Genomic DNA, 23,401 nt, shown 5'->3' with positions numbered 1-23,401 from the left:
TCACCCCCACGGTGCCGCTGCTCCAGCTGTATTATCTCCAGCCTCAGTTCCGGTCCCTCCCCCTTCTGCCCCAGGCCAGGGCAGGGATCCCCGGAGTCCCCTCCCTCTCCCGGATCCCTGTTCCGCCTTTGGCCCTTAGCCTCTCAGTCTGCCAGGCACAGAGCAGTCCCTTGCTGGTGTCGACCTGTCCCGAATTGGCTGAGCCCTAATGGCCCCGAGCCCCGCTCCTCTCCTGCTGCTGCTGCTCCTACCCCTGCTGACTCTGCCTCTGCTCCACGACTGGGCCTGGAATGGGGCAACTCGGCGCCGCTTTGAGTACAAATTCAGCTTCAGGGGGCCGCGGTTGGCACAGCCGGGCAGGGAGATGCCCTTCTGGAGTCATCATGGAGGTGAGAGGGGCACGGGGGGGCTGCTCCGGCCTGGGGTTGGGGCAGGGCCCGGTCTCCCCGCTCCCTCTTGTGCTCCCCGATGTGGCGTTCAGGAAGAGGGAGTGGGTCAACTGGGGCATAGGTAGGTGGGGGTTACTTGGGCCAAGGAATGGGCCAGCCGATCCCCAGCTGAGTCCTGGGGGAGGAAGAGGAGTAGTGCCCATTTCTCACCTGAACTGGCTGCCTCAGGACTGTTTGGAGCATCTCTGGTCAGCCTGAGTTGGCATGAATCAGACCCCTCTGAGACTCTGCCTCCTAGTGTAATCAATCAATTGTATGGAGAGTAATAGTTATGTTGTCTATACTCCAGTCACCACATTCAACATTGAGGTAGATACAGGTTAATCAGATCAGACCTATTGTCTGTCTCACCTGGGGCTCATAGTCCAAGCGGGGGAAAAAAGTGATTGAATCCAGTTTTACAGAGGAGGAAACTGAGGCCCAGAGAAGTTGTGATTTGCTCAAGGTAGACAAGTGAGAGCTGGGATTAGAAGTAAGGCCCCCCATCTCCCTGTCCCACCCGCTCTCCGCCAGGCCAAGCTGCTTCTCCAGTTTCCCTTGCAACGGGGAGGTCAGTGGCACCCGGATCTCATCCTTTGGGATTTGGGCAGCAGAGTGATTTTTCTACCCTTGGCTTTGGCCTCCCTGCCATTTCAGCCTCTGGTTCTCCTGTGGAATCTGCCACGTCCCTCAGCCTCTTCCCCCATTTGGGAAGTGGGACTGGAGTAGTGCCAGGCTGGTCTGGGATGAGGCTGCCGGTTTGTTTAATTAATTATGGTGTTTAAGTGCTTACTATGTGCCAAGCACTGTTCTAAGCGCTGGGGTAGATACAAAGTAATCAGGTTGCCTGATGTGGGGCTCACAGTCTTAATCCCCATTTCACAGATGAGGGAACTGAGGCCCGGAGAAGTTAAGTGACTTGCCCAAGGTCACACAGCAGACAAGTGGCAGAACCGGGATTAGAACCTACCCCAACCTACCCCAACCTTTGCCCCTCTGTCTCCAGCCATGATCAGCTCAGGTCTGAGCTCCTCATTTTGGGAGAGTGGGTGGCCCCCTTCTTTCTGTGACAGCCTCCTGCCCTGAGGCTTCTGCTTTTGGAGGGGGTGTTCCCCTCCTCCCCACCAGCCTCCTCAGAATGGGCTCTCATCTTTGACTTGGACTCATGGAGTTTTTCTCTTTTGACATGGCATTTGACTTCTGACCCCGGAGTTGGGTTACTCTGAGGCCCTCCCCCACCCAAAGAGGAGCAGGTTTGAGACTGGAGGAAGAGTAATCCAAGACAAACCAGGGATCATCTCCACATCCGGCTTCTTTAGTAGAGGGAGAGGCCCTGGGAACGGGCTGCCCCAAGCCTCACCCCTCTCTTTGAACTGCTCCTTGGGTCTCAGGGCAGGGGGCACAGCTGGCCCAAAGAATGGGACCACTGCATTCTCTAGAGGAATCTGTGCTTTCCCAGGGCCAGTCAGGGCACTGTGGGCAGCCAGGGTCTCTGAGTGAAATGATCCATACCCTCTGCTCCAGGGCAGTGCTCAGACTCCAGCATGCCTGATCAGAGGAGAAAAACTCCACAAGTCCAAGTCAGAGGTGAGAGCCCAATCTGAGGAAGCTGGGGTGGGGTTGGGGGAACCCCTCAAAAGCAGAAGCCTCAGGTCGGGGGCTGTTGCAGGAAGAAAGGAGAACCCAGTCTCCCAAAATGAGGAGAATGTCAAAATGGTCTGAAAAGCCGGCATCCAGACTTGGGTCAGCTGCAGCTGGGATCTTCAGGGCCCCCTCCACTCCTACCTTCACCTGGGGTCCCACTAGGCCCCGGGGAGCGCTAGCCTCTGTGATTAAGTTGGGACTGTTCCAGTCCCAGGGCTTGCTGCTGCTGGCAATGGGCCTGGAGCTTTGGATCAGCTCTCCTCCCCATCCCAAGGTCCCTAGAGTGACCGGCTTGAATTTGGACCACTTCCCCACCCCAGCATCTCCCCTGAGGTCAGGTGACTGGTTGGTGGGGTCAGGGTGGCCCCAGGGAGCTCTGGACTTGGGCAAGTGAAGAGGGACAAGTTGCTCCTGAATCCAACAGCTGCCTCTGGTGTGGTGTTGGCTTCCCCAGCAGACGGGGAAAGCAGGATTTAGGCTCTGAGCCTCTCAGCTCTTGGGTTGGGTCCCTTCACCCTGAGGGCAGATGGCCCCAACCATAGCAGTCCTCTCGTGGCGGACCTGGCAAAGTGTGAGTGACAGGCACCTGGATTTGGGCCTTGTGTTCCTAGTTGTTACAGCATGGGAGGGTGAGCTCCCTGCTGGCTGTTCAAAATGCTTGGCAGTGCACAATTGATTCTTCTGGGATCATTCCCCTGGGCAGAAGGAAAACTGTCCCGGTCCCAGAGTGGCACCACACCCCATCAGCTCCTCCAGGTGGGCCTAGGGTGATCTGCGACTCCTGGCTCACCGCCCGGCACCTTCCCTAGGTGATGGCTTTGCCGGAGGAATGGCTTAGAGGGGGCAGCTAAGAATCTGGGGGTGGGGGGTGGGGAAGATGGGCACCCAACTCTGAAAGGGTCCCATGCCCTGACAGATGCTATCCCTGGCCTGGAGGAGGTGAGGCTGGTACCATCCATGCGCAACAAGAGTGGAGCAGTTTGGACCCGAAACAGGATCCCTTTCCTGAACTGGGAGGTGGAGGTGGCCATCCGTGTGTCGGGCCTGGGGCGCCTGGGGGCCGATGGGATGGTGAGACCCTTCCCTGGCCCCTCCCTACCCCTTTCCACCCTAGGGGTCCTGGTTCTGCTTCTTTCTGTTTTCTCCAATTCATCCCAGAGAAGGCTGCAATTTAGGAAGGGTGGTGAAAGTGTTCAGCTTCAGAGCCTCCACTTGGAGCGGACCATTGGTCGGGCCCAGACTTCTCCCACAGGACCCCTTTTCCCCCACCACACTCATGCATTGATCCATCAGAACCAAACGTGCAAGATGACCCCATGTGAGGGGTGTGCCCTGTGCCAGGAATCAGGGGCGGGGCTTCCTGCAGCCAGAGGAGGGGCTAATGGGACATGGGTCCTGGCAGGCTATTTGGTACTCGCAGGAGAGAGGCCAAACGGGCCCAGCCCTGGGCGGCCCCGCCCTCTGGGAGGGCATCGGGATCTTCTTGGACTCCTTTGACGATGATGCCCAGGTGAGTCTTGGTTCCCCTCCTGGGGTTGGGGGTGGGATCCAGTGGCCCCCAGAGCTCCTAACTCTCTCCGTTTGGCCCGCAGAAGAACAACCCTGCCATCCAGGTGGTGGCCAGCAACGGACGAATCCCCTACGACCGGCTCAAGTAGGTGCCCGCTCCCCATCCAGTTTGCCTGTCAGCAACTCCCCTACCCTTTTCCCTGTGACCTTGCAGGTGAGGCAGGATCACTGGTGCTTCTCGAACCTGCCTATCTCAGCACTTCGGTTGCCCAAGGGACCTTCCTGAAGTGAGCAGCACTGATGGTGGTCCACCTATGCCACACCTCGGGGTCTCCTGGAAGGACCCCTCCCCTCTTCTCTTTCCTCTCTCCTGAGCCCTCTGCACCTTCCCTCTGCTGCCAACAAGACAGAGCTGAAGCAGCCCTTTCCTTCAAAAATCTTCAGAAAAGGAGATTCCCAGTCTCCTGCAATAAGATCCTACAAGGTCTCACACCCCTTTGGCCGGGAAGTTCTCCCCAAAGTCTCCTCTAAACCCAGCCTTGGTGCACTTCGGGGGGTGGGGAGGAGGAGGAGAAGGGAAGCTAACGGGAGTGTGACAGCCTCAGAGCATGGCACTCTGGGGCTAGGAAATCCGTGGCAGGGGAAAGAAGGGCAACAGCTAAGCCGAAGGGGATACTGGCTCTACTCCTCAGCCTGCTCTGACCAGACAGACCTCAGAGCTGGAAAATGTCCTGCGAGGGAAGCTTGGAACCACTGGGGGTCTCTGTGGCACCACAGACCTCTGGTTTCTCCCCTGCAACAACTCCGTGTGGTGCGGATGGCACTAAATTCCAGGTCGGGGTTGGGTAGACTGCACTCCTGACATGCCCTTTCTGACCACTGGGTCACCCGCCCCCATCCCTGCCTGCCTTGCCCAGAGCTGATTCATTCATTCAATCGTACTTATTGACAGCTTACTGTGTGCGGAGCACTGTACTAAGCGCTTCGAAAGTACAATACAGCAATAAGGAGAGACAATCCCTGCCCACAACGGGCTCGAGGTCTAGAGGATGTAACCTCCCGCCTGACCCCTCCACTTGGGTGGCAGCCCCACTTCTCTCTAGGCTCCACTCCCTCCCCTGACCAAATCCCAGTTCTCCCCTATCGACCTCCCCCCAGCCCTGCCCACCCAGGGGCCATGGGACCAGGCCCACCAAGGGAAAACCTGTGCCCTCACCTCTGGATTCACGCCACACATGGAGCCTGGGATTGCTCACCCAGACCTACATGTCAGAGGGAAGTACCCGGGGATGGGAGTCGCTCAGCCCAGAGCCCCCACTGTCTTCCAGGGATGGAGGGGCCCAGGTCCTGGGTTCATGCGTGCGTGATTTCCGGAACCGGCTTCATCCCTTCCGAGTCAAGATCACCTACTGGAGAGAGAAATTGCGGGTGAGCCCCTGGGACTCCTCCCCCAAGGGTGTTCTTCGGTGCACCCTGGCTACACCCCTGGCTTGCTCACCAGCAGGGGTCACCTACCCACTGGCTCCATAACCCCAGGCACCAACCAGAGCCCTGAGCCACCACCCCAGCCTGAGTCTCTTCCCCGGCATACCCCAGTCCCGTGGCATGGGGCTGTGGATACTGCCCATCTCTGGGTTACTTTTCTTCCCGCGTTTTCTGGCTGGAAGGCCACTGGTAGGCCCCTAGAGGGATCACCCTAGAACCGATGTCTCGCAACAGGATCCTCCTGAGGCCACAGCAAAGTGGGAGAAATAGAAGTGGTTCCTGGGAGATTTGCAAAACATTTGCGTTTGTCTATGAAGTTACTGCCCTCTATTTTCAGGTCAACGTGACTGGATGGTTTCATTAAAGGTTATCATGGCTTGATTTCTCTTCTCTGTTCCTCTTGCCCACCCTTCCCAGGAGGCAAAAAGCTGGGGGCACAGGGGTTGGGGAGTTGAGGGGCAATGAGGAGTCTGAGAAGTTCCTGCCCAAGCAGTAGGCTCCAACTTAAGTAGCTGGGTTCCTGTACAATATTTCATGCTGCTGCCACCCTCGTCCAGAAGCTCCCGGCAGATAGAAGGGGCTGGAGTGGGAGTCCAGGGGGCCCCTCACTGCTCAATCCAGTCCTCCCTCCCTGCTGCAGGTGTCCATTAACAGTGGCTTCACAGCCCATGGCGGCGTGGACGAGCTCTGCACTGAAGTGGCACCCCTCTCCTTATCCCCCAGTGGTTTCTTCGGGGTCTCAGCTTCCACTAGTTCCTTGGCAGGTGAGAACCCTGGCCTGGCAGCTCCCTGAACCCCAACAGGGATGGGGGCAGTGGGCTGGCATGGGGGATCTGCTGAGATATTGTCCTGGGAGTGGAGATATTGGTGGGGCCGGTATTTCTGCCATGGGAGAGTGTGGATGGTTCAGGGCCACCATTGCTGCAGAAACAACTGCAACCCATGTCCCGCTGGCAGAGGGACATACCTTTCTCATATTCCTGGGTGTGGGTGGAATCGGTTTTGAGGTTGGGCTGGGGACCTGAGCGGGACTGAGGAGATCAGAGGCCAGGGACAGGGGAAGATGGGATGGAATAAGTGAGGAGGTGGAGGTGATAGAGAGGGGCTGGGTGTGTGGTTGATGAATGGAGGGAGAGGGTTGATTAGCCCAGTGGGGGCATCTGATAATAATGATGGTATTTGTTAAGCACTTACTATGTGTCAAACATTGTTCTAAGCAATGGGGTAGATAAAACCTAATCAGCTAACCTGATCAACTTGTATCTAAGATTTTCTTCCCTTGTTCCCTCCAGATGACCACGATGTTCTGTCTTTCTCCACCTTCAGTCTCAGCGAGGCGGCCCCAGAGGTGATGTCTTCTCCAAATGGAGTCTGGTCAGGCTTGGGGGACCGAGGGGACATGCCATGGCCCGGGTTGTTCCAAAGCCTCCCCCTTGAAGGGAGATTGCTGTGTTCGATTTAGGGATTCTGTAGACCCGCTGAGCCATGTGGGCCTCTGGAGAGAAAGAGCAGAAAGTCACCCAGTGACAAGTTACGGAGGAGTCTGCTTTTAGAGAGGATGAGCCTAAAGGATGAATGGCTGACGAATGATTTAGGACCTGCTGGGCTTTGTCTCTTCCTGGTGGAAGGATTTGGGCCCTGCTCGGGGAGGAAGGAGCTGATGGGGCTTGAGCTTCTTTTGACTGGTGAGTCTGGAGTCCATGGGGACGGGGAAGGGGCTCCCTCGGAGACTGGGTCCTCTGCACTTGCTTCATCTCTCGTGAGCACCTCGGGCTTGCATGATTTAGTTTGGGTTTTGCAGAGGGAAGAACTAAGCCTGGGGGGTCCCCCCACAGTAGGTGGTGCTATTGCTATAGAGGCCTGCCCATGCCCCATGCCTCGCCCCTTCCCCTAGGCCCCAGATGCTTGGATCCCTGAAGCTGAGCAGCACCGGTTACAGCAGCGCCTGAAGGATTTGCAGAAGGAGGTGATGAGCAGGAAGGACTCTTCAAAGCTAGACTTGACTTCCCCCAACCTGGGTAGGTGCCCCACCCTCCCCAGCCCTTCCTCTGTGAGCTGTTCCTAGCAGGTTTGGCTTGCTGGCATTAATTATCCCCATTCCCCCACTCCTGAGCCCCACAGGCAACCAATGAAGGGGAAGGGGCAGTTTAGCTCCAGCCCAGGCTTCCGGCCCCCACCCCACTCTGTTTCCTAGGGGACAGGTCCTTTGAACAGGCGATGACCTTGGAGAGACACAGCCGGATCCTGCAGGAGCTGCAGGGCCTCTCGGAGAAGATGACCCAGACGGCAGCACAGTGGAAGCATCAGCTGTCCTCCTTGGGAGGCCCAGGCAGGGAGGAAGCCCAGGACCCCAGGGCTGGAGAGTGGGTGAGTGTCCCCACCTTCATCCATATTCCATGCTCCCTGAGGGGCTCAAAGGCTAAGATAGGAACTCTCCAGCTGCTGCTCAAGAGCACTGTTCTGCTCAGCCATTTTGGAAAAGGTCTCTTCCTAAATGGGTCCGGGCCAGTCTAGGGTGTGGCATGCATGACAGGAGTGGTAAACAATACCTGGCAGGAGGGAGCTCAACCTCATACCCAATGCGGGATTCCTCCTGGTCTCCACCCTGCTGGTTCTTGGGAACGAATAAACGACTTTGCTTTCTGTAGGACCTTGGGCAAGACACTTAACAACTCTGAGCTTCTGTTTCCTCATCTGTAAAATAATAACAACAACAGTAATGATAACTGTGGTATTTGTTAAGCGCTTACTTGGTGCCAGATACCCTCCTAAGCACTGGGGTGGATACTGGCAAAACAAATCAGATGGGATACAATCCCTGTCCCACATGGGACTCACAGTCTAAATTCCCATTTACCAGATGAGGTAACTGAGGCACAGAGAAGTGAATGACTTCCCCAACTACCCAGAGCAGACAAGTGGCAGAGCCAGGATAAGAACTCAGGTCTTTCAGACTCCTAGGCCCATGCTCTATCCACCGGGCCACACTGCTGTAACCCAGGAGGAGGAAACTGAGGCTTAGTCTCTCAGCAGGGTGGGAGCCTTGCTCAAAATGATACCCGTTTGCCCTCCCACTTAGACCGTGAGCCTGGTTGGGAACAGATTGTGTCCGATCTGATTATCTTGTATTTACCCCAGCATTTAGTACAGTGCTTGTCATAATAGATCTTTTTCTATGGTATTTGTTATACACTTACTATATGGATTAGATACAAGGTAACCAGGTTGGACACAGTCCATGTCCCACGTGGGCTTTACAGTCTTAATCCCCATTTTACTGATGAGGTAACTAAAGCACAGAGAAGTGAAATGACTTTCCCAAAGACACACAGAAAACATGTGGCAGAGCTGGGATTAGCACCCCAGGACCTTCAGACTACCAGGCCCATAATCTATCCATTAGCCACACTGCTTCTCAAATACCTCGATTATTATTATAGTTATGAATATTATGAGTATGAATAATAATAAGAGCCATGGTTATTCCTTCAGCCCTGGGCCCAGATGGAGGGGTGAACAGAGAGGGAGCGAGGTCATCATTATTTGATCAGTCCTGTCAGGCTGATGACAGAAAGTGCCACAGTTTCTGACTTAAACATAGTGGGTGCTGATTTCCATATTATTTTGCATCTCACTAACATGCAGTCTATCCACAAGCCCTGAAACCCACCCAGCCTCAGCACTTTCCTATCATCGACTCTTGCCAGCCTGGTCCAGGCTGGAAAACTGACTAGTCAGGCCCTGCTGCCTTCTGTCCAGCTTCCACCATAGGCTTGGTTTGATCCCTAAAAGAGGAGACAAATATCATGAGCTTTGCCCAGTTCTGACTGTAAATTGCTTTAATCCTCATAATCCTCAAGACTAAAGCTGGCTTAGGCCAGTGTGGGTGGAGCAGGAAAGTGGTGGGGGGGTGGGGAGTAGAGACCCCAGGAGGGGAAAGAATGGTTTCTATCCCCTTAGCCCTCAGGAGCTGGGTTGGTTCAAGAAGAGGTTCTATCCCCAGGACCATCATCACCAGACTACCCATTACTCCGATTTCCCCTTTCTGCAGAGTAGGAAACCAAGGGTCAGTCCCTTAGCAGGATGGGAGCTTTGCTCAAAGCTAAAGCCTTCTTCACCGGAGCTGTGAGCAGAGTCTTGAGGAAGGGTCCTGGAGCTCTGTAGAGCCTTGGGGGCTGATGAGAAAATCAGCATGGCCCAGTGGAAATCAGTCAATCAATAGTATTTATTGAGTGCTTGTGAGAGCACAACACAACAATGTAACGGACACAAAACCTGCCCACAATGAACTTACAATCTAAAAGGGGAGACAGACATTAATATAAATTATGAGGCGGTGAGGAAAGGAAGCAAGTCAGGGCAACACAGAAGGGAGTGGGAAAGAGGAAATGATTGCTTAGTCAGGGAAGGCCTCTTGCAGGAGATGGACTTTCAAGATAGGGAGAGTAATTGTCTGTTGGATATGAATAGAGAGGGCATTCCAGGCCACAGGTAGGACATGGGTGAGAGGTCAGCGGTGAGATAGATGAGATCGAGGTACAGTGAATAGGTTGGCATTAAGGAACAAAGTGTGCAGGCTGAGTTGTAGTTGGAAAGTAACAAGATGAGGTAAGAGGGGGCAAGGTGATTGAATGCTTTAAAGTCGATGGTAAGGAGTTTCTGCTTGATGTGGAAGAAGCAGTGTCACCTAATGGATAGAGCATAGGTCTGGGAGTCAGAAGAACCTGGATTCTAATCCTGGCCGCTCCACTTGTCTGTTCTGTGACCTTGGGCAAATCACTTAATTTCTCTGTGCCTCAGTTACCTCATCTCTAAAATGGGGATTAAGATTGTGAGCCCCAAGAGGGACAGGGACTGTGTCCAACTTGATTTGCTTGTATCCATCCCAGCACTTAGTACAGTGCTTGGAACTTAGTAAGCACTTAACAAATACCACAGTTACTATGTGGAAGAAGATGCGCAACCACTGGAAGTTAGTGAGGAGTAGGGAGACATGGACTGATTGTTTTTGTAGAAAAATGATCTGGAGAGAGCACAGACCTGGAAGTCAGAGGACCTGGTTCCAATCCCAGCTCTGTCATTTGCCGGCTGTGTGAGCTTGGGCAAGTCACCAAACTTCTCTGTGTTTCAGTTTTCTTACCTGTAAAATGAGGATTCAATACCTGCTCTCCCTCCAAATGAGATTGTGAGCCCCGTGTGGGGCAGAGATTGTGTCTGACTGATTTATCTTGTATCTACCAGAGCAGTGGAAATCAATCAATCAATTGTATTTATTGAATGCTTGGGAGAGTGCTTAGAACAGTGCTTCATAAATAGTAAGTGCTTAACAAGTACCACAGTTATTAGTAAGGTCAATTTGAGACCCAGTGAGCCTCACTTTGTCCACTCGGGCACCCATGTGCATGTGGACACACACACACACACACACACACACACACACACACACATCGTAACTCTTGCAGAGATGCTGAGTTTGTAGTGCTGCTGACCATTTTGTATCCCAATCTAGCTCCGACCTGTCATCTGACCTGCGAGCCCTCATCACCTCTTGTCTCCAGGACACCCCCACTAGGATATCCTGCCAGCTCCTCACACTCATCATCTCTAAAACAGACTCCTCATCTTTTCCTTTAAACCCTCCCACTTCTCCTCCTAATTTCCCCATCTCAGTCGATAACACCACCCTCTCCCTTGTCTTAGAAGCCTGTTACCTCGGTGTCGGCTTTGACTCTTTGCTATTGTTCCACTCCCACAACTGGTCCACTATCAAATCTTGCTGGTTCTTCCTGAACAACATCTCCGGGTCAGTCCTTTCCTCTCCGCCCAAACTGCTGACATCCTGGTACAAGTTCTGGTCTCACTATGGCTGGGATACTGCATCAGTCTCCTTGCTGGTCTCCCAGCCCTCAGCCTCTCCCCACTTTAATCTATGCCACTTGCTGCTGCCCAGATCATCTTCCTGAGACATCGCTCGGCCCACATCTCTTCTCTCCTCAAAACCCGAATCTTCTTAGGCTCCCTATGTTTCTCCTCATCAAACAAAAACTTCTCATGATTGGCTTCCTGGCTCTTTACCTCACTTATCTGCGGTCTTCACCTACTCTTCCTTAACTTGCTGTCTTTGTTCCTCCCAAGACAATCTTCCTTGCTCTTGACTCTCCTGCCTCCATCCCCTTGCTCATAATGTCCCCCCGTCATCCCCCTCTCCCCCCCCCCCCCCCCCCCCCCCCCCCCCCCCCCCCCCCCGGCTCACAAGCCTGGAACTCCCTTCTTCCCCACATCAGGCAGATCACAGCCCTCCACATATTCAAATCCCTCCTAAAATCCCATCTCCTCCAACAATTCTCCCCAGTTGATTTCATAGCACCCTGAGCCATAGCATCCCTTCAGTCATCTCTAGCACTTAGGAACTTCTTTACACACCCCTTAGGAATTGTTTATTTTGACCACTCTAGCTGTAAATAGCTCCCCTGTTGTTAGAGTGTAAATTCTTTGTGGACAGAGAAAGTATCGCTTCTTTATTCTGTACTTCCTGAATGCATAGTACAATGCACCACACCAATCAGTCAATCAGTAGTATTTATCAATCACTTACTGTGTGCTGAGCACTGTATTAAACACTTGGAAGAGTACAATACAATAGAGTTGGTAGTCACAATCCCTGACTTCAAGGAGCTTGGAATCTAAACAGGGAGACAGACATTAAAATAAATTACAGAGAGGGGAAGCAGAAGTATATAAGGACATACATATAAGTGCTGTGGGCTGAAGTGGGGTTAGTAACAAAATGCTTAAGGGGTAGAGAGCCAAGTGCTTAGGTGACATAGAGGGGGAGCAGACAGGATGGGGAGATCAGAGGTAAATCAGGGAAGTCTTCTTTTAAGAGAAGTGGTGTTGCCTACTGAAAACAGCACGGGTCTGGGAGTCAGAGGACCTGGGTTCATTCAATCGTATTTATTGAGTGCTTTCTGTGTGCAGAGCACTGTACTAAGCACTTGGGAGAGTACAACAATAAATGCATTCCCTGCCCACAATGATCTTACAGTCTAGGGGACTGTAGGTTCTAATCCAAGCTCTGCCAATCGTCTGCTTTGTGACCTTGGGCAAGTCACTTCAACTGTACTTCGTTTCGTCATCTACAAAATGGGGATTGAATATGTGGGATCCAATTATCTTGTATCTACCCAGCACTCGGTACAGTGCTTGACAGATAGTAAGGGCTTATCAAATACCACAGTTCTTCTTATTCTTATTATGTGATTTTTAAAGATAGGGAGAGTGTACTACTATTACTGCTGAATGACTACAGTTCTTACAGAGTTTCTGCTTGAAAAAATAAGCTCCTTTCTTGATTGCAGCCGGCAGGTCTCTCTGCAGCAACTGACTCCCGGCTATCCACTGAGATGCTGCACTGTCTGAAGGCCTCAGGTCTTCAGGTCCCCAGTTTCAGTTTACCACAGAGCAGCTTTCTGGATGTTCTGCCCCCAGCCATTCTCTCCCCAGAGCTCATCCCAGCTGTGTTTTGTTTTATGGTAATTGTTAAACATTTACTCTATGTCATGGATCATACCAAGTGCTGAGGTCGAGTCAAGATAATTGTGTTGGACACAGTCCCTGGCCCACCCAGGGCTCACAGCCTTAATCCCCATTTTACAGAGCAAAACTGAGGCCCAGAGAAGTTAAGTGCCCAAAGTCACACAGTTGACAAATGGGAAGTAGCATGGTCTAGTGTATGAAGCACAGGTCTAGGGGTCAGAGAACTTGGATTCTAATCCCATGTCCAGCCCTTGTCTGCTGTGTGACCTTGGTCAAGTCACTTCACTTCTCTAGGCCTCTGTTTCCTCATCTGCAAAATGGGGATTCAATTCTTGTTCTCCCTTGTATTTAGACTGTGAGGCCCATTTGGAACTGGGACTGTGTCTGACCTGACTACCTTGTATCTACCCCAATGCTTAGAACAGTGCTTGACACATAGTAAGAGCTTAACAAATGCAATAAATAATGAACAATAATTAAAAAAAAAAAATAGTGGAGGCAGAATTAGAACTCATGTCCTCTAACTCTCAGGTGCATATTCTTTCTACTAGGCCACACAATTGAATTGAGCAGAGCTTCAGTGTAACTTCAGGACAACTGTGTGTTTTTTGATGATGTTGTTGGTACTGTTTTAATTTCCTGGTTTTTGCTTTCAAAGAAGTAAGAAAAAACCTCCAACCCTAATAGCCCCCTTCTGAGTATTCTATTTAACCTTAACTTACCAAATGGAGGAGGGCACCGAGACTTCTGTTGCTCTTGAGGTCTCAGAGATAGTCTACTTTGGGGCCACAAACTGCACCTATTTACCCTTTAACTATCTTGCAATGTGTGTTGTTAGGCACAGGAGGACCAGAAGAGAGGGACTGTAGATGGCTCACGTCAAACCATTACCGTTATATTAGCAATAACTCAAACACATGCTCTTCTAGCAGTGGGTCATGCCTTTCTCCTCTTAGCCATTAGGACACGAGTAACCCTCACTCAATTGACAAGGGGTCTCCCAAAAAACCAAAACCATGTGGTACAGTGCTCTGCACACAATAAATACCATTGATTGTATTCCCATGGACAAACTGTGCAGATGATTCTCTACAAGCCTCCCTCAGAAGTGCAGCCTCACCTTCAAGAGGGTTGTCTCTGAATCATAGGACATCTCCGCTGCTAACTTAAGTGCTGGGATCTCTTGCTGGGCTTGTATTCTGAGGCTTGCAGGCTGCCGTCGGTAAGCTGGTGTAAATTCCTTATGGGCAGAGAATATGCCTACCAACTCAGTTGCATTGTACTGCAGTTTATATGCTCAATCTTTTGCAGAACTCTGTGGCCTCCAGTACTCTTCTCAAGAGTCAAGAAGCTCTGCTCCAGGACTTACAAGAGATGAGGTGGGTAAGGGTAAGAGGTGGGAGAGAGCTGACCCATGGACTTCCCCATGGGGAACATCACAAAGCCAGGAAGGTGGGGTGGATCCCATAGAGAAGCAATGTGGCCTAGTGGAAAGAGCACAGACCTGGGAGTTAAAGGATCTGGGTTCCCATTCTGGCTCTGCTGCTTGCTTGCTATGTGATCTTAGGCAAATAGCTTAACTCTCTGCTCCTCAGTTTCCTCATCTGTATAGTGGGGATTCAGTATCTGTTCTCCCATCTACTTAGACTCTGAGCCCCATGTGGGTCAGAGACAGTGTCTGGCCTGATTATCTTGTGTCTATCCCAAAGCTCAGTTCAGTGCTTGGCACATATTAAATGCTTAGAGAATACTGCAGCTGTTATTGTTTTTAACATTATTATTATTATCTGTAGGGGGCCCTCATGCAGAGAGGGTTCCTTGCAGCTGAGTTTGCCCTAGGGTGGAAAAAGCAATGTTAAGCAGATCTCTGTGCCTCCCCAGCAAAATTCTGCCTGCTTTCTAAGTGCACAGATTCCTGGGTCTCTGCAAGGCACTCAGTCTCAGGACAAAAGGGAGACCAAATGGCCACACTGAACTTTATAGGCTCAGCAAGGGATGGGTGCCTTAGAATAGTCACCTTGCTGATGCATAGTTCAGTCAGGCTGACTACTGGCCATTCCCCAAGCCCCTGCATGGCCGGAACACTTTACCCTCCTCTCAAATAATCCAACTCTGCTGCCTCTTGGGGCCCTTGGAGATTGATCGATTCATTGATTGACCGGAGAGTTGGTCCCTCTCCCCAACCTCCTTCTCCAAACCCAGTGGATCCCAGCACCTGTTTTCCAAAGCTATAAAAGGGCCCCTTCCCAGACTTGGTGTTATTGGGGATACCATGTCCTCCAGTGCCAGGCAGACTGTGCCTGGCATTGCAGCACTGGGTACCCAAGCAACGATGCAACCTATGCTCAGCTCTGCTGCACGCCCCACTGCAGGCAGCCCAGGCCTGCTCACTTCCTACCTGCTGGCCGCCTGCCCATGCCCACTGGGCTGCTGGAATGAAAGAGAATGAAGGGGTCACCAGGAGCAGGTCAGCGGGGCTGCCCGGGACTACTACCGGCATGAGCTTTGTTTCCTTTTAGGACATAGTGCAGAGTCACTGAGTATCTCTTTAATGCTGCCTGCAATTGGAGATTTTCCGTGGCTCAGTGGAAAGAGCACGGGCTTTGGAGTCAGAGGTCACGGGTTCAAATCCCAGCTCGGCCACTTGTCAGCTGTGTGACTTTGGGCAAGTCACTTCACTTCTCGGTGCTTCAGTTCCCTCATCTGTAAAATGGGGATTAAGACTGTGAGCCCCACGTGGGACAACCTGATTCCCCTGTGTCTACCCCAGCGCTTAGAACAGTGCTCGGCACATAGTAAGCACTTAACAAATACCAACATTATTATTATTATTATTATACCCGTCATTTAGTTTAGTGTCTATCTACTCCTTGAGGGCAGGAATCGTGACTACTAACTCTATTGTCCTCTTCCAAGTGCTTAGTACAGTGCTCTATATAAGTAAGTGGTCAGTCAATCAATCAGTGGTATTTATTAAGTGCTTACCATGTGAAGAGCTCTCTACTAAGTGCTTGTGAGAGGACAAGTGAGTTGAGAATAGCATCACAGACCACTGATTGATTGATGAGAAGGAGAGGGCCTAGCTGAGATGAGGAGATGAGGAGGGAACCTGCATATTCTCCTGTAATATTGGTTTCATGTCAGGGGCCCGAGAAATGACCCAGGAGTGTCCTGTTTTCCCAACTGGCAGAGGTCCAGCCGCCCTTGGACAATGTTAAGATGGCTTTGTGTCCTAACCTCTTGGGGCCAGGAGAGAGGCGGGGGAGATGGGGGCAGGGTGATTGTACATGCCAGATGGCACAGGAAAAGTCTAGTGAGAATGGGGGTGGGGTGGGGTGGTGGGCAAGGTGACCTGCCAGGTTTGGGGGGAGCAGTGACATCAGCTGCCGTGGCTCAGTGGAAAGAGCACGGGGTTTGGAGTCAGAGGTCATGGGTTCAAATTCCGGCTCGGCCATTTGTCAGCTGTGTGACTTTGGGCAAGTCACTTAACTTCTCGGTGCCTCAGTTACCTCATCTGTAAAATGGGGATGAAGACTGTGAGCCCCACGTGGGACAACCTGATTCCCCTGTGTCTACCCCAGCGCTTAGAACAGTGCTCAGCACATAGTAAGCGCTTAACAAATACCAACATTATTGTTATTATTATCAGCTGGGCTACACTGACACAGCATAGCAAGACTGCCAGGGGGCCAGTGAGAGTGTGAGCACGCACACACACTTCTACTACCTCCCAACCCCTTTACACCATCCTACCCCCTTTACATCATCCTACCTACCCTTTACATCATCCCATCCTACCTTTACATCATCTTACATACTCCTACCCCCTTTACATCATCCCTTAGTTCTAGGGTCCCAGGGAGAGGGACCCACCAAGTGGCCATCAGAAAAGAATGCCGTTTGCCTCCAGCCCGCCCCTCTCACTGGCCTGGGACTTCTCAGTGTGAAGATGTTGTGCTGGGAAACTGGCTAAACCCCACTCTCTGGCACATTCAAGCTCTGATTGATAACCCCATGGTGAAGGATAATCCCCTGTCCCAGCTGGGTCAGAAGGAACACAGGTCCCCCAGTACTCCCCACTGCTCTTCACCCCCACAGCAGTCTCCCACCATGGTTGACTCAGCCCTGGGCCCGATGGATAATGTCTGACAGGGTGGAGTGACAGATCAGGAAAGTGTCGGATTGACTAGTGGAAAAAGCACAAGCCAAGGAGTAGGGGGACCTGGGTTCTAATCCTGGCTCTGTCATTTGCCTGATGTGTGACCTTGGGCAAGTCATTTAACTTCTCTGTGTCTGTTTCCTCATATGTAAAGTGAGGATTCAGTACCTGTTGTCCCTCCTACTAAGTCCCTGTCCCCTATAAGGCTCACAGTCAATGTCCAGCCTAATTATCTTGTACTCATTCTAGTGCTTAGTGCTTGGTACATAATAAGCCCTTAACAAATGCAATTATTATCATTATTATTATTATTGGGGTACAACCATCTTCCTTGGGTCATCTCCATCTCCTCCTGCATTCACCTGAGTCTGCTCTGAGTCCAAACTGCCCAATGAGTCCTGGGGATGGCTACCCAAGGAGTGCTTTGAAATCCCCAGGAGGGAAGATCCTTATGTGTGCCTCTGCGTAGGCCTTCCAACTCCTCCTACCCTAATTTTCAATGTCAGTTTGGGGAGCTAGGAATGACACTTCTGGGTCCAAACCGGGCCAGCTTTATATGAAAAGCGAGAGAAGAAGCTACTTTGGGGCACACACCAGAGAGGGTGTCAAGACAACTCCAACTCCCACTGCAGTTTGTTTTCACCAACATATTCTCGGAATGAGTTTTTTTTTTAAATGGTATTTGTTAAGCACTTACTATGTGCCAGGTCTTGAACTAAGAACTGGGGTAGATTTAAATTAAGGTAAACACAGTCACCGTCCCACTTAAAGCTCACAGTTTTAATCCCCATTTTAACAATAATAATAATTATGGTATTTGTTAAACACTTACTATGTGCCAAGTACTGTTCTAAGTGCTAGGGTAGATACAAGATAATCATGTTGTCCCACACGGGGCTCATAGTCTTAATCCCAATTTTACAAATGAGGTAGCTGAGTCACAGAGAAGTGAAGTGACTTGCCCCAAGTTGTGCAGCAGACAAGTGGTGGAGCTGGAATTAGAACCCACACCCTCTGACTCTCATATCCATGCTCTTGCCACTAAGCCATGCTGCTTCCCTGGTAATCAGATTGTCCCATGTGGAGCTCACAGTCTCAATCCCCATTTTACAGGAAAGTTAACTGAAGCACAGAGACGTTAATTGACTTGCCCCAGCTCATGCAGCAGAAAAGTGGTGGAGTCAGGTTTAGAACCTAGGTCCTCTGACTCCCAAGCCTATGCTCTTTCCACTAGACCTTGCTGCTGCTCAATGCTGTTTGGGTTTTGGGGAAGATTTCCATTAAAACCTCCATATGGCATCATTTTGTGAAGCAAGGGGCCTGGCACTGCACACACAGTGTCCCGTGGGTTATGGTGGCCATCCCGGGTGGGGAAGGCCTCGCAGGCCCCCAGAGGCAAGGCTCCATGTGCTTTCTATCCTTCTGCCTTCCCACATGGGCTCCAGAGCGGCCGCTGCCCGTATAGCCTCCCGGGCTGAAACTTTCTACCTCCCTGTGGGCACCGAGCACCATTTCCCGGAGCTGGAGCGGAGCATCTCACTGCTGCAGATGGACGTGCAGAGCCTGCTCAACTTGCCGGTGAGGGACCCGGGCTGTGGGGCTGAAGACCTGATGGTCCTGAGAGACCGGTCCTCTCCCTTTCCACCCAAGGGCTGAGCTGAAAAGAAAAAGACTGTTCGTCTCCTCAGAGCCCACACTTTCCTTTCTCCCTTTGTTCTCATCTTTCTCCTCCTCTTTGCCCTTCCCACAACCCCTTCCTCCCCCTCCCTCTCACACTTTCTCTCTGCCCCACTTCATCCCTCTCTCTCTTTAGCTAGTTTCTTTTCTATGCTACCTTCTACCACTGGGTCCTCTTGCTTCTCCATATCTTTAGCTCTCTTTGAGCTTCTGTATCTCGCTGCCTCTTTGCCTTTTCTGGATCTCTGACTCTGGGCTTTCTGCCTCTCTGATGTAACCTCTGCCTATCTCTCTCCAGACTCCTATCTCCCTCTCTCTGTGTCAGTATATCTTTAGATTATCTCTTCCTGTCATAAGGACTTTCTGTCCTTCCCACCTGCTCAGACCCAGGCAAAGTGGCTAGAAAGGAAGTCAAACAGGAGTCTTCATTAAGTGCTGGCCAGAGAAGAACTTTACCAGACCTGGGAGTCTCAGCCCCGCTTCCCCCTCCAGCCCCATCTCCCTCGACTCTATGTGTCTTGGATCCCCTTTCCCTATCTCCCTTCCCCAGGGTTGAGTCTCGCTCCCCAAATCCTTCCCCTGTAGAAGTCGACGAAGAAACTGCACTGCCAATCTGGGTTACTGGGGACTTCATGCCTGTCCCGGGGCATCTTCCTCTTGTTTCTTCTGATCCAGACGGGATGTGCCTTTTACTACGTGCTTTTCAGGTAAGTGCTGGGGCTGGAGAGCCCCCTTTCCCACATGATCCTTGACTGATTAGTTGAAGTTGTCCCTGGTTCCCAGCTGGGTAATTTGCTTCTTACAGCTCAAGAGCAGCCCTGGGTTTTTCATTCATTCATTGTTGGATTTATTGAGTGTGTACTGTGTGCAAAGCACTGTATTAGGCACTTGGGAAAGTACAATACAGTTACAAAGAGAGACAATCCCTGCCCGCCATGAGCTCATGGTCTGGGGCTGGAGGGAGAGAGACAGACATCAATATAAATAAATGAAATTACAGATATAAGTGCTGTGGGGAAGGAAGAGGAGGAAGAGCAAAGGGAGTGAGTCAGGGTGATGCAGAAGGAAGTGGGAGATGAGGAAAAGTGGGGCTTAGTCTGGGAAGGCCTCTCAGAGGAGATGTGCCTTCAGTAAGGCTTTGAAGAGGGGGGAGAGTAATTGGTGGATTTGAGGAGGGAGGGCATTTCAGGTCAGAGGTAGGATGTGGACTGGGGGTTGGTGGCGAAACAGGCGAGAATGAGGCACAGTGAGAAGGTTAGCACCCGAGGAGCGAAGTGTACAGGGTGGGTTGTAGGAGAGAAATGAGGTGAGGTAAGGGGGGGCAGGTTATGGACTGCTCTAAGACCAATGGTGAGGACTTTTTGTTTGATTTGGAGGTAGATAGGCCACCACTGGAGATTTTTGAGGAAGGCGATGGCATGCCCTGAAAGTTTCTGGAGAAAGATAAGCCAGGCATCAGAGTGGACTGAAGTGGAGAGAGGCAGAATGTCAGAAAGGAGGCTGATGTAGTAATCTAGGCAGGATAGGTTGAGTGATTGTACTAATGGGGTGGCAATTTGGATGGAGAGGAAAGGGTGGATTTTAGTGATGTTTTGAAGGTGAGATGGACAGGATTTGGTGACGGATTGGATATATGGGTTGAATAAGAAAGTGGAGTCAAGGATGACACAAAGGTTATGGGCTTGTGAGCCACCTACAGTGACCAGAAAGTTCAGGAAAGGATGGAGTTTGGGAGGGAAGATAAGGAACTCTGTTTTGGACATGTTAAGTTTGAGCTGATGGGAGGACATCCAAATAGAGATGTCTTGAAGACAGGGGAAGTTGCTAGCCTTGAGAAAGGGAGAGAGATCGGGGAGGAGATGTAGATTTCAGTATCATCTGCACAGAGAGGGTAGTTGAAGCTGTGGGAACGAAGGAGTTCTCCAGAGGAATGAGTGTAGATGGAGAATAGAAGGGGACCGAGAACTGAACCTTGAGGGATCCCCACAGTTAAGGAATGGGGGGGAGAGGAGAAGCCCGCAAAGGAGACTCCACCCCTTCCCATCATGCTTTCCTTTTGGCTACCACTTTGGCCCTGAAGCTTTAGGAGAGGGTAGGGATGGAAGAGTAGAGAAGAGGAGTGGGAAGAGAGAAAGGAAATAATAATTATAACATTTATTAAGTGCTTAACTATGTGCTAAACACTAGAATAAATAGTGCTTTCCTGTGCCAAGCACTGTATTAAGTGCAGGAATGGATAACAAGCTCTGTGGGATCGGGAAGGGTTTATTAGGAAAAGAGAAATATGGGTCTGACTGAAAGCAGAGGGGAAGGGTGAGTGGTTGAATATGGTCGTCAGGGAGGGAAGAAAGTAGGGGGCAAGTGTTTTAATAAGATGGGAATTGAGGTGGGAGGCACACGTGGAGGGGGTAGATTTTGAAAGGAATAGCCTCTGAAACCTCTCCCCTTTGCTTCCCCGGCTGGCTGTCTGGGGCAGGATAAAGAATGAAGATGGCTTCAAGCGACTCTTCTAACAGGAGACAATTCAACAGAGAAAGAATACTCCAGAATCGCCCATGCTGGGGACCCGGGCTATGACTATATTTACTCCAGGAAAAAAAAAAACCCAAACCAAAAAAAAAAAAAGATTTTTTTCCTCTCCACTGAGCTGATGGTGAAATGGATGCTCTCTTCCACTGGGGCTCGCTCGAGACAGATTTAGGGCAGAATGGAGTTGTCTCTTTGAATCTTTTCTCTCCTTTTTCCCCTTCCCTGAACTCTAGAAATGTTTCTGGTGAGGATTTCTGAAGCGGGGTCAGACACAGCACGTCCGGGGCTCTTTGCACAATATGTGTTTTTTCCTGCCCACCCACTCTCCCCAAGGGGAGGGAATTCAAATTTATGGAGCTGCAGCTTGCTTTTTCCCCAACCCTCCTTCCCAACAGAAGGCTGATTCCCATTGAAGGCTGCCACTTCCTCTCAGGAGCAGATGCCCAAGGATCTGAGTCTGGCAGCCGCAGAGGGGTGGGGTACGGAGTTTTCTTCCAAAAACACCAGCCTGACTCCAGAGAGGTTTTGCTTTCCTCTCAGTTTGTGCTGAAAGCTGGTGGGGGCTGGGGAAGGTGGTGAAGGATGGGGGTGTGGAGGAAGGGATGTGGGGAAGCCAGTCTCCCTGGCTTCTTTCAACCTGGGTCTCCCATACTGGGATAGAGCTCAGTCTGGGGACTCAAAGCCCAGGAAATCCATCAAAATAACCATTCTGCCAGTTGACAATAAAAGGATGGAGGGAGAATGATGAGAGCCAATGGAGATAAAACAGGCAAGCGGAACAAAGAATTTCTCCACACCCATGGAGCTGGATTCTCCTCCAGTTTAGTTATTTTCTGGGGCATCTCTTTTTATAATGCTCCTTTTCTGTTTTTAAGAGGAAGATGTCCAAATGTCCTAGTGGATTCTCTAGAGGAGCAATTGGCAAGAAACCTCAAGTGGTCATCTAGTCCATCCTTCTGTCTCTGTGTAAGACTACACCTGTGAGCATTCTCTATCTCTCTGTCTCTCTGTCTGTATATATATATATATGTCTCCTATTTATATTATACTGGATCTATGCAACTATAAATGTGTGGGTGATGGAGGGATATAAACCTGTTCTTAAACCTTTCTAGAACAGGAGTTATAAACAACACCTTCCATACCCCCACCTCACTGCTACTAATATTTCTAGTGTGACCTAGTGGAAAGAGTACGGGCCTGGGAGTCAGAGGACCTGGGTTCTAATCTCGACTCCACCTGTCTGCTGTGTGACCTTGAAGAAGTCACTTGTCTGTCCCTCAGATTCCTCATCTGTAAACTGGAGATTCAGTACCTGTTGTTTCTCCATGTGGGACAGGTACTGATTATCTTCTATCTACCCCAAGGCTTAGTGCTGTACTCAGCAAATAGTAAGTGCCTAACGAATACCACTATTATTATTTTTATTATTGCCCATTTAGGACATTATTGACATTTAACTTAAATATTTTCTGCTGCAATTTAAACTCATTTCTTTTTGTGCTATTTGAGGATATGGATCAGACTAGAAGTGGTAGTAACCACATTTGCTGAGTAGCCACTGAGTGCTATGCACTGTACTAAGCACTTGGGAAGTAGAAATGACACATTTCCTTATCTTCTCAAAAAGAAGACTGACATAGAAGTGTTTAACAGACTCTCACATTTCACTGGAGAGAATTTCTGCCCTAGTAATTCCCCTTCTTTTAGGGTTTCCAAGTAAGGTAAAGGAACTTCCTATAGGTTCCTGTTGAGAGAGGTTCTCTGAGGATTAATTTTTGTGTATTCTCCCTCCTGCCCTCTGGTTCTGTCTACTTGCTCAAGGTATTGGATTTGATTACTGGAATGAGAAGGCTCAGCAGGAAACAGTTAGGAGTCAAGAGGAAAGTGGAGGAGTCTAGACTATCAAATGGCCACAGCAGTTGGGGGAGCAGTTGGCCTCCAAGTCTAAACTCTTTTTACGGATGAATAGGTGGAGTGAGATATTTGTTGGGCTGTGACCCTTGCCTGGTATTGGTTTCTGACTTTTCTGCTCTATGATTCATTTTCCTTTTCAGGCTACAGGTAGATCTCTTCACCTCCTAGGGGCTTTTCTAAAATGTGAATATTCCCACAGTTCTAGGAGGTGAGGGAGGGAAAGTGAAGAATGCACATTGGATAAATTCCTTGGAATTTGTCTTGGATAAGGTGCTAAACTCGGGCCAAGGGTCATAGGTGGAGAAGGCAGGCAAGTTTGGGCTGGGGCTGAGCTAGGTTGGAGTGGAATGGGCTGGGTTAGGCTGGGTTAGACTCTGGCTCTGGGCTTGAGCTGGTCAGTGAAGGCTGGGTTGGAGTGGACTGGGCTGAGTTGGACTGGACTAGACTGGCCTGGGCTGGCTAGGTTGGGCTGGACTGGGATGGGCCATCTGAGCTAAGGTGGGTTGGTGAAGGTTGG

At 50.7% G+C, this 23,401-nt stretch overlaps 1 protein-coding gene across 1 annotated transcript; it reads left to right on the top strand.

The window, feature by feature from the left end:
* The first annotated feature begins 208 nt into the window (after positions 1–208).
* Positions 209–21,914, top strand: LMAN1L (lectin, mannose binding 1 like). Its single transcript, XM_039912192.1, has 14 exons — positions 209–389; positions 2,989–3,143; positions 3,475–3,582; positions 3,668–3,726; positions 4,910–5,009; positions 5,707–5,830; positions 6,359–6,525; positions 6,961–7,084; positions 7,261–7,433; positions 13,914–13,981; positions 18,207–18,339; positions 19,024–19,145; positions 21,363–21,441; positions 21,843–21,914. The coding sequence occupies exons 1-14, from the start codon at positions 209–211 to the stop codon at positions 21,912–21,914; spliced, it is 1,665 nt and encodes a 554-aa protein (XP_039768126.1).
* Positions 21,915–23,401: the final 1,487 nt, after the last annotated feature.

Source organism: Ornithorhynchus anatinus, chromosome 5 (assembly GCF_004115215.2).
Source record: "Ornithorhynchus anatinus isolate Pmale09 chromosome 5, mOrnAna1.pri.v4, whole genome shotgun sequence".
Classification (NCBI taxonomy): domain Eukaryota; kingdom Metazoa; phylum Chordata; class Mammalia; order Monotremata; family Ornithorhynchidae; genus Ornithorhynchus; species Ornithorhynchus anatinus.
This window is presented reverse-complemented; position numbering and strand designations above follow the sequence as displayed.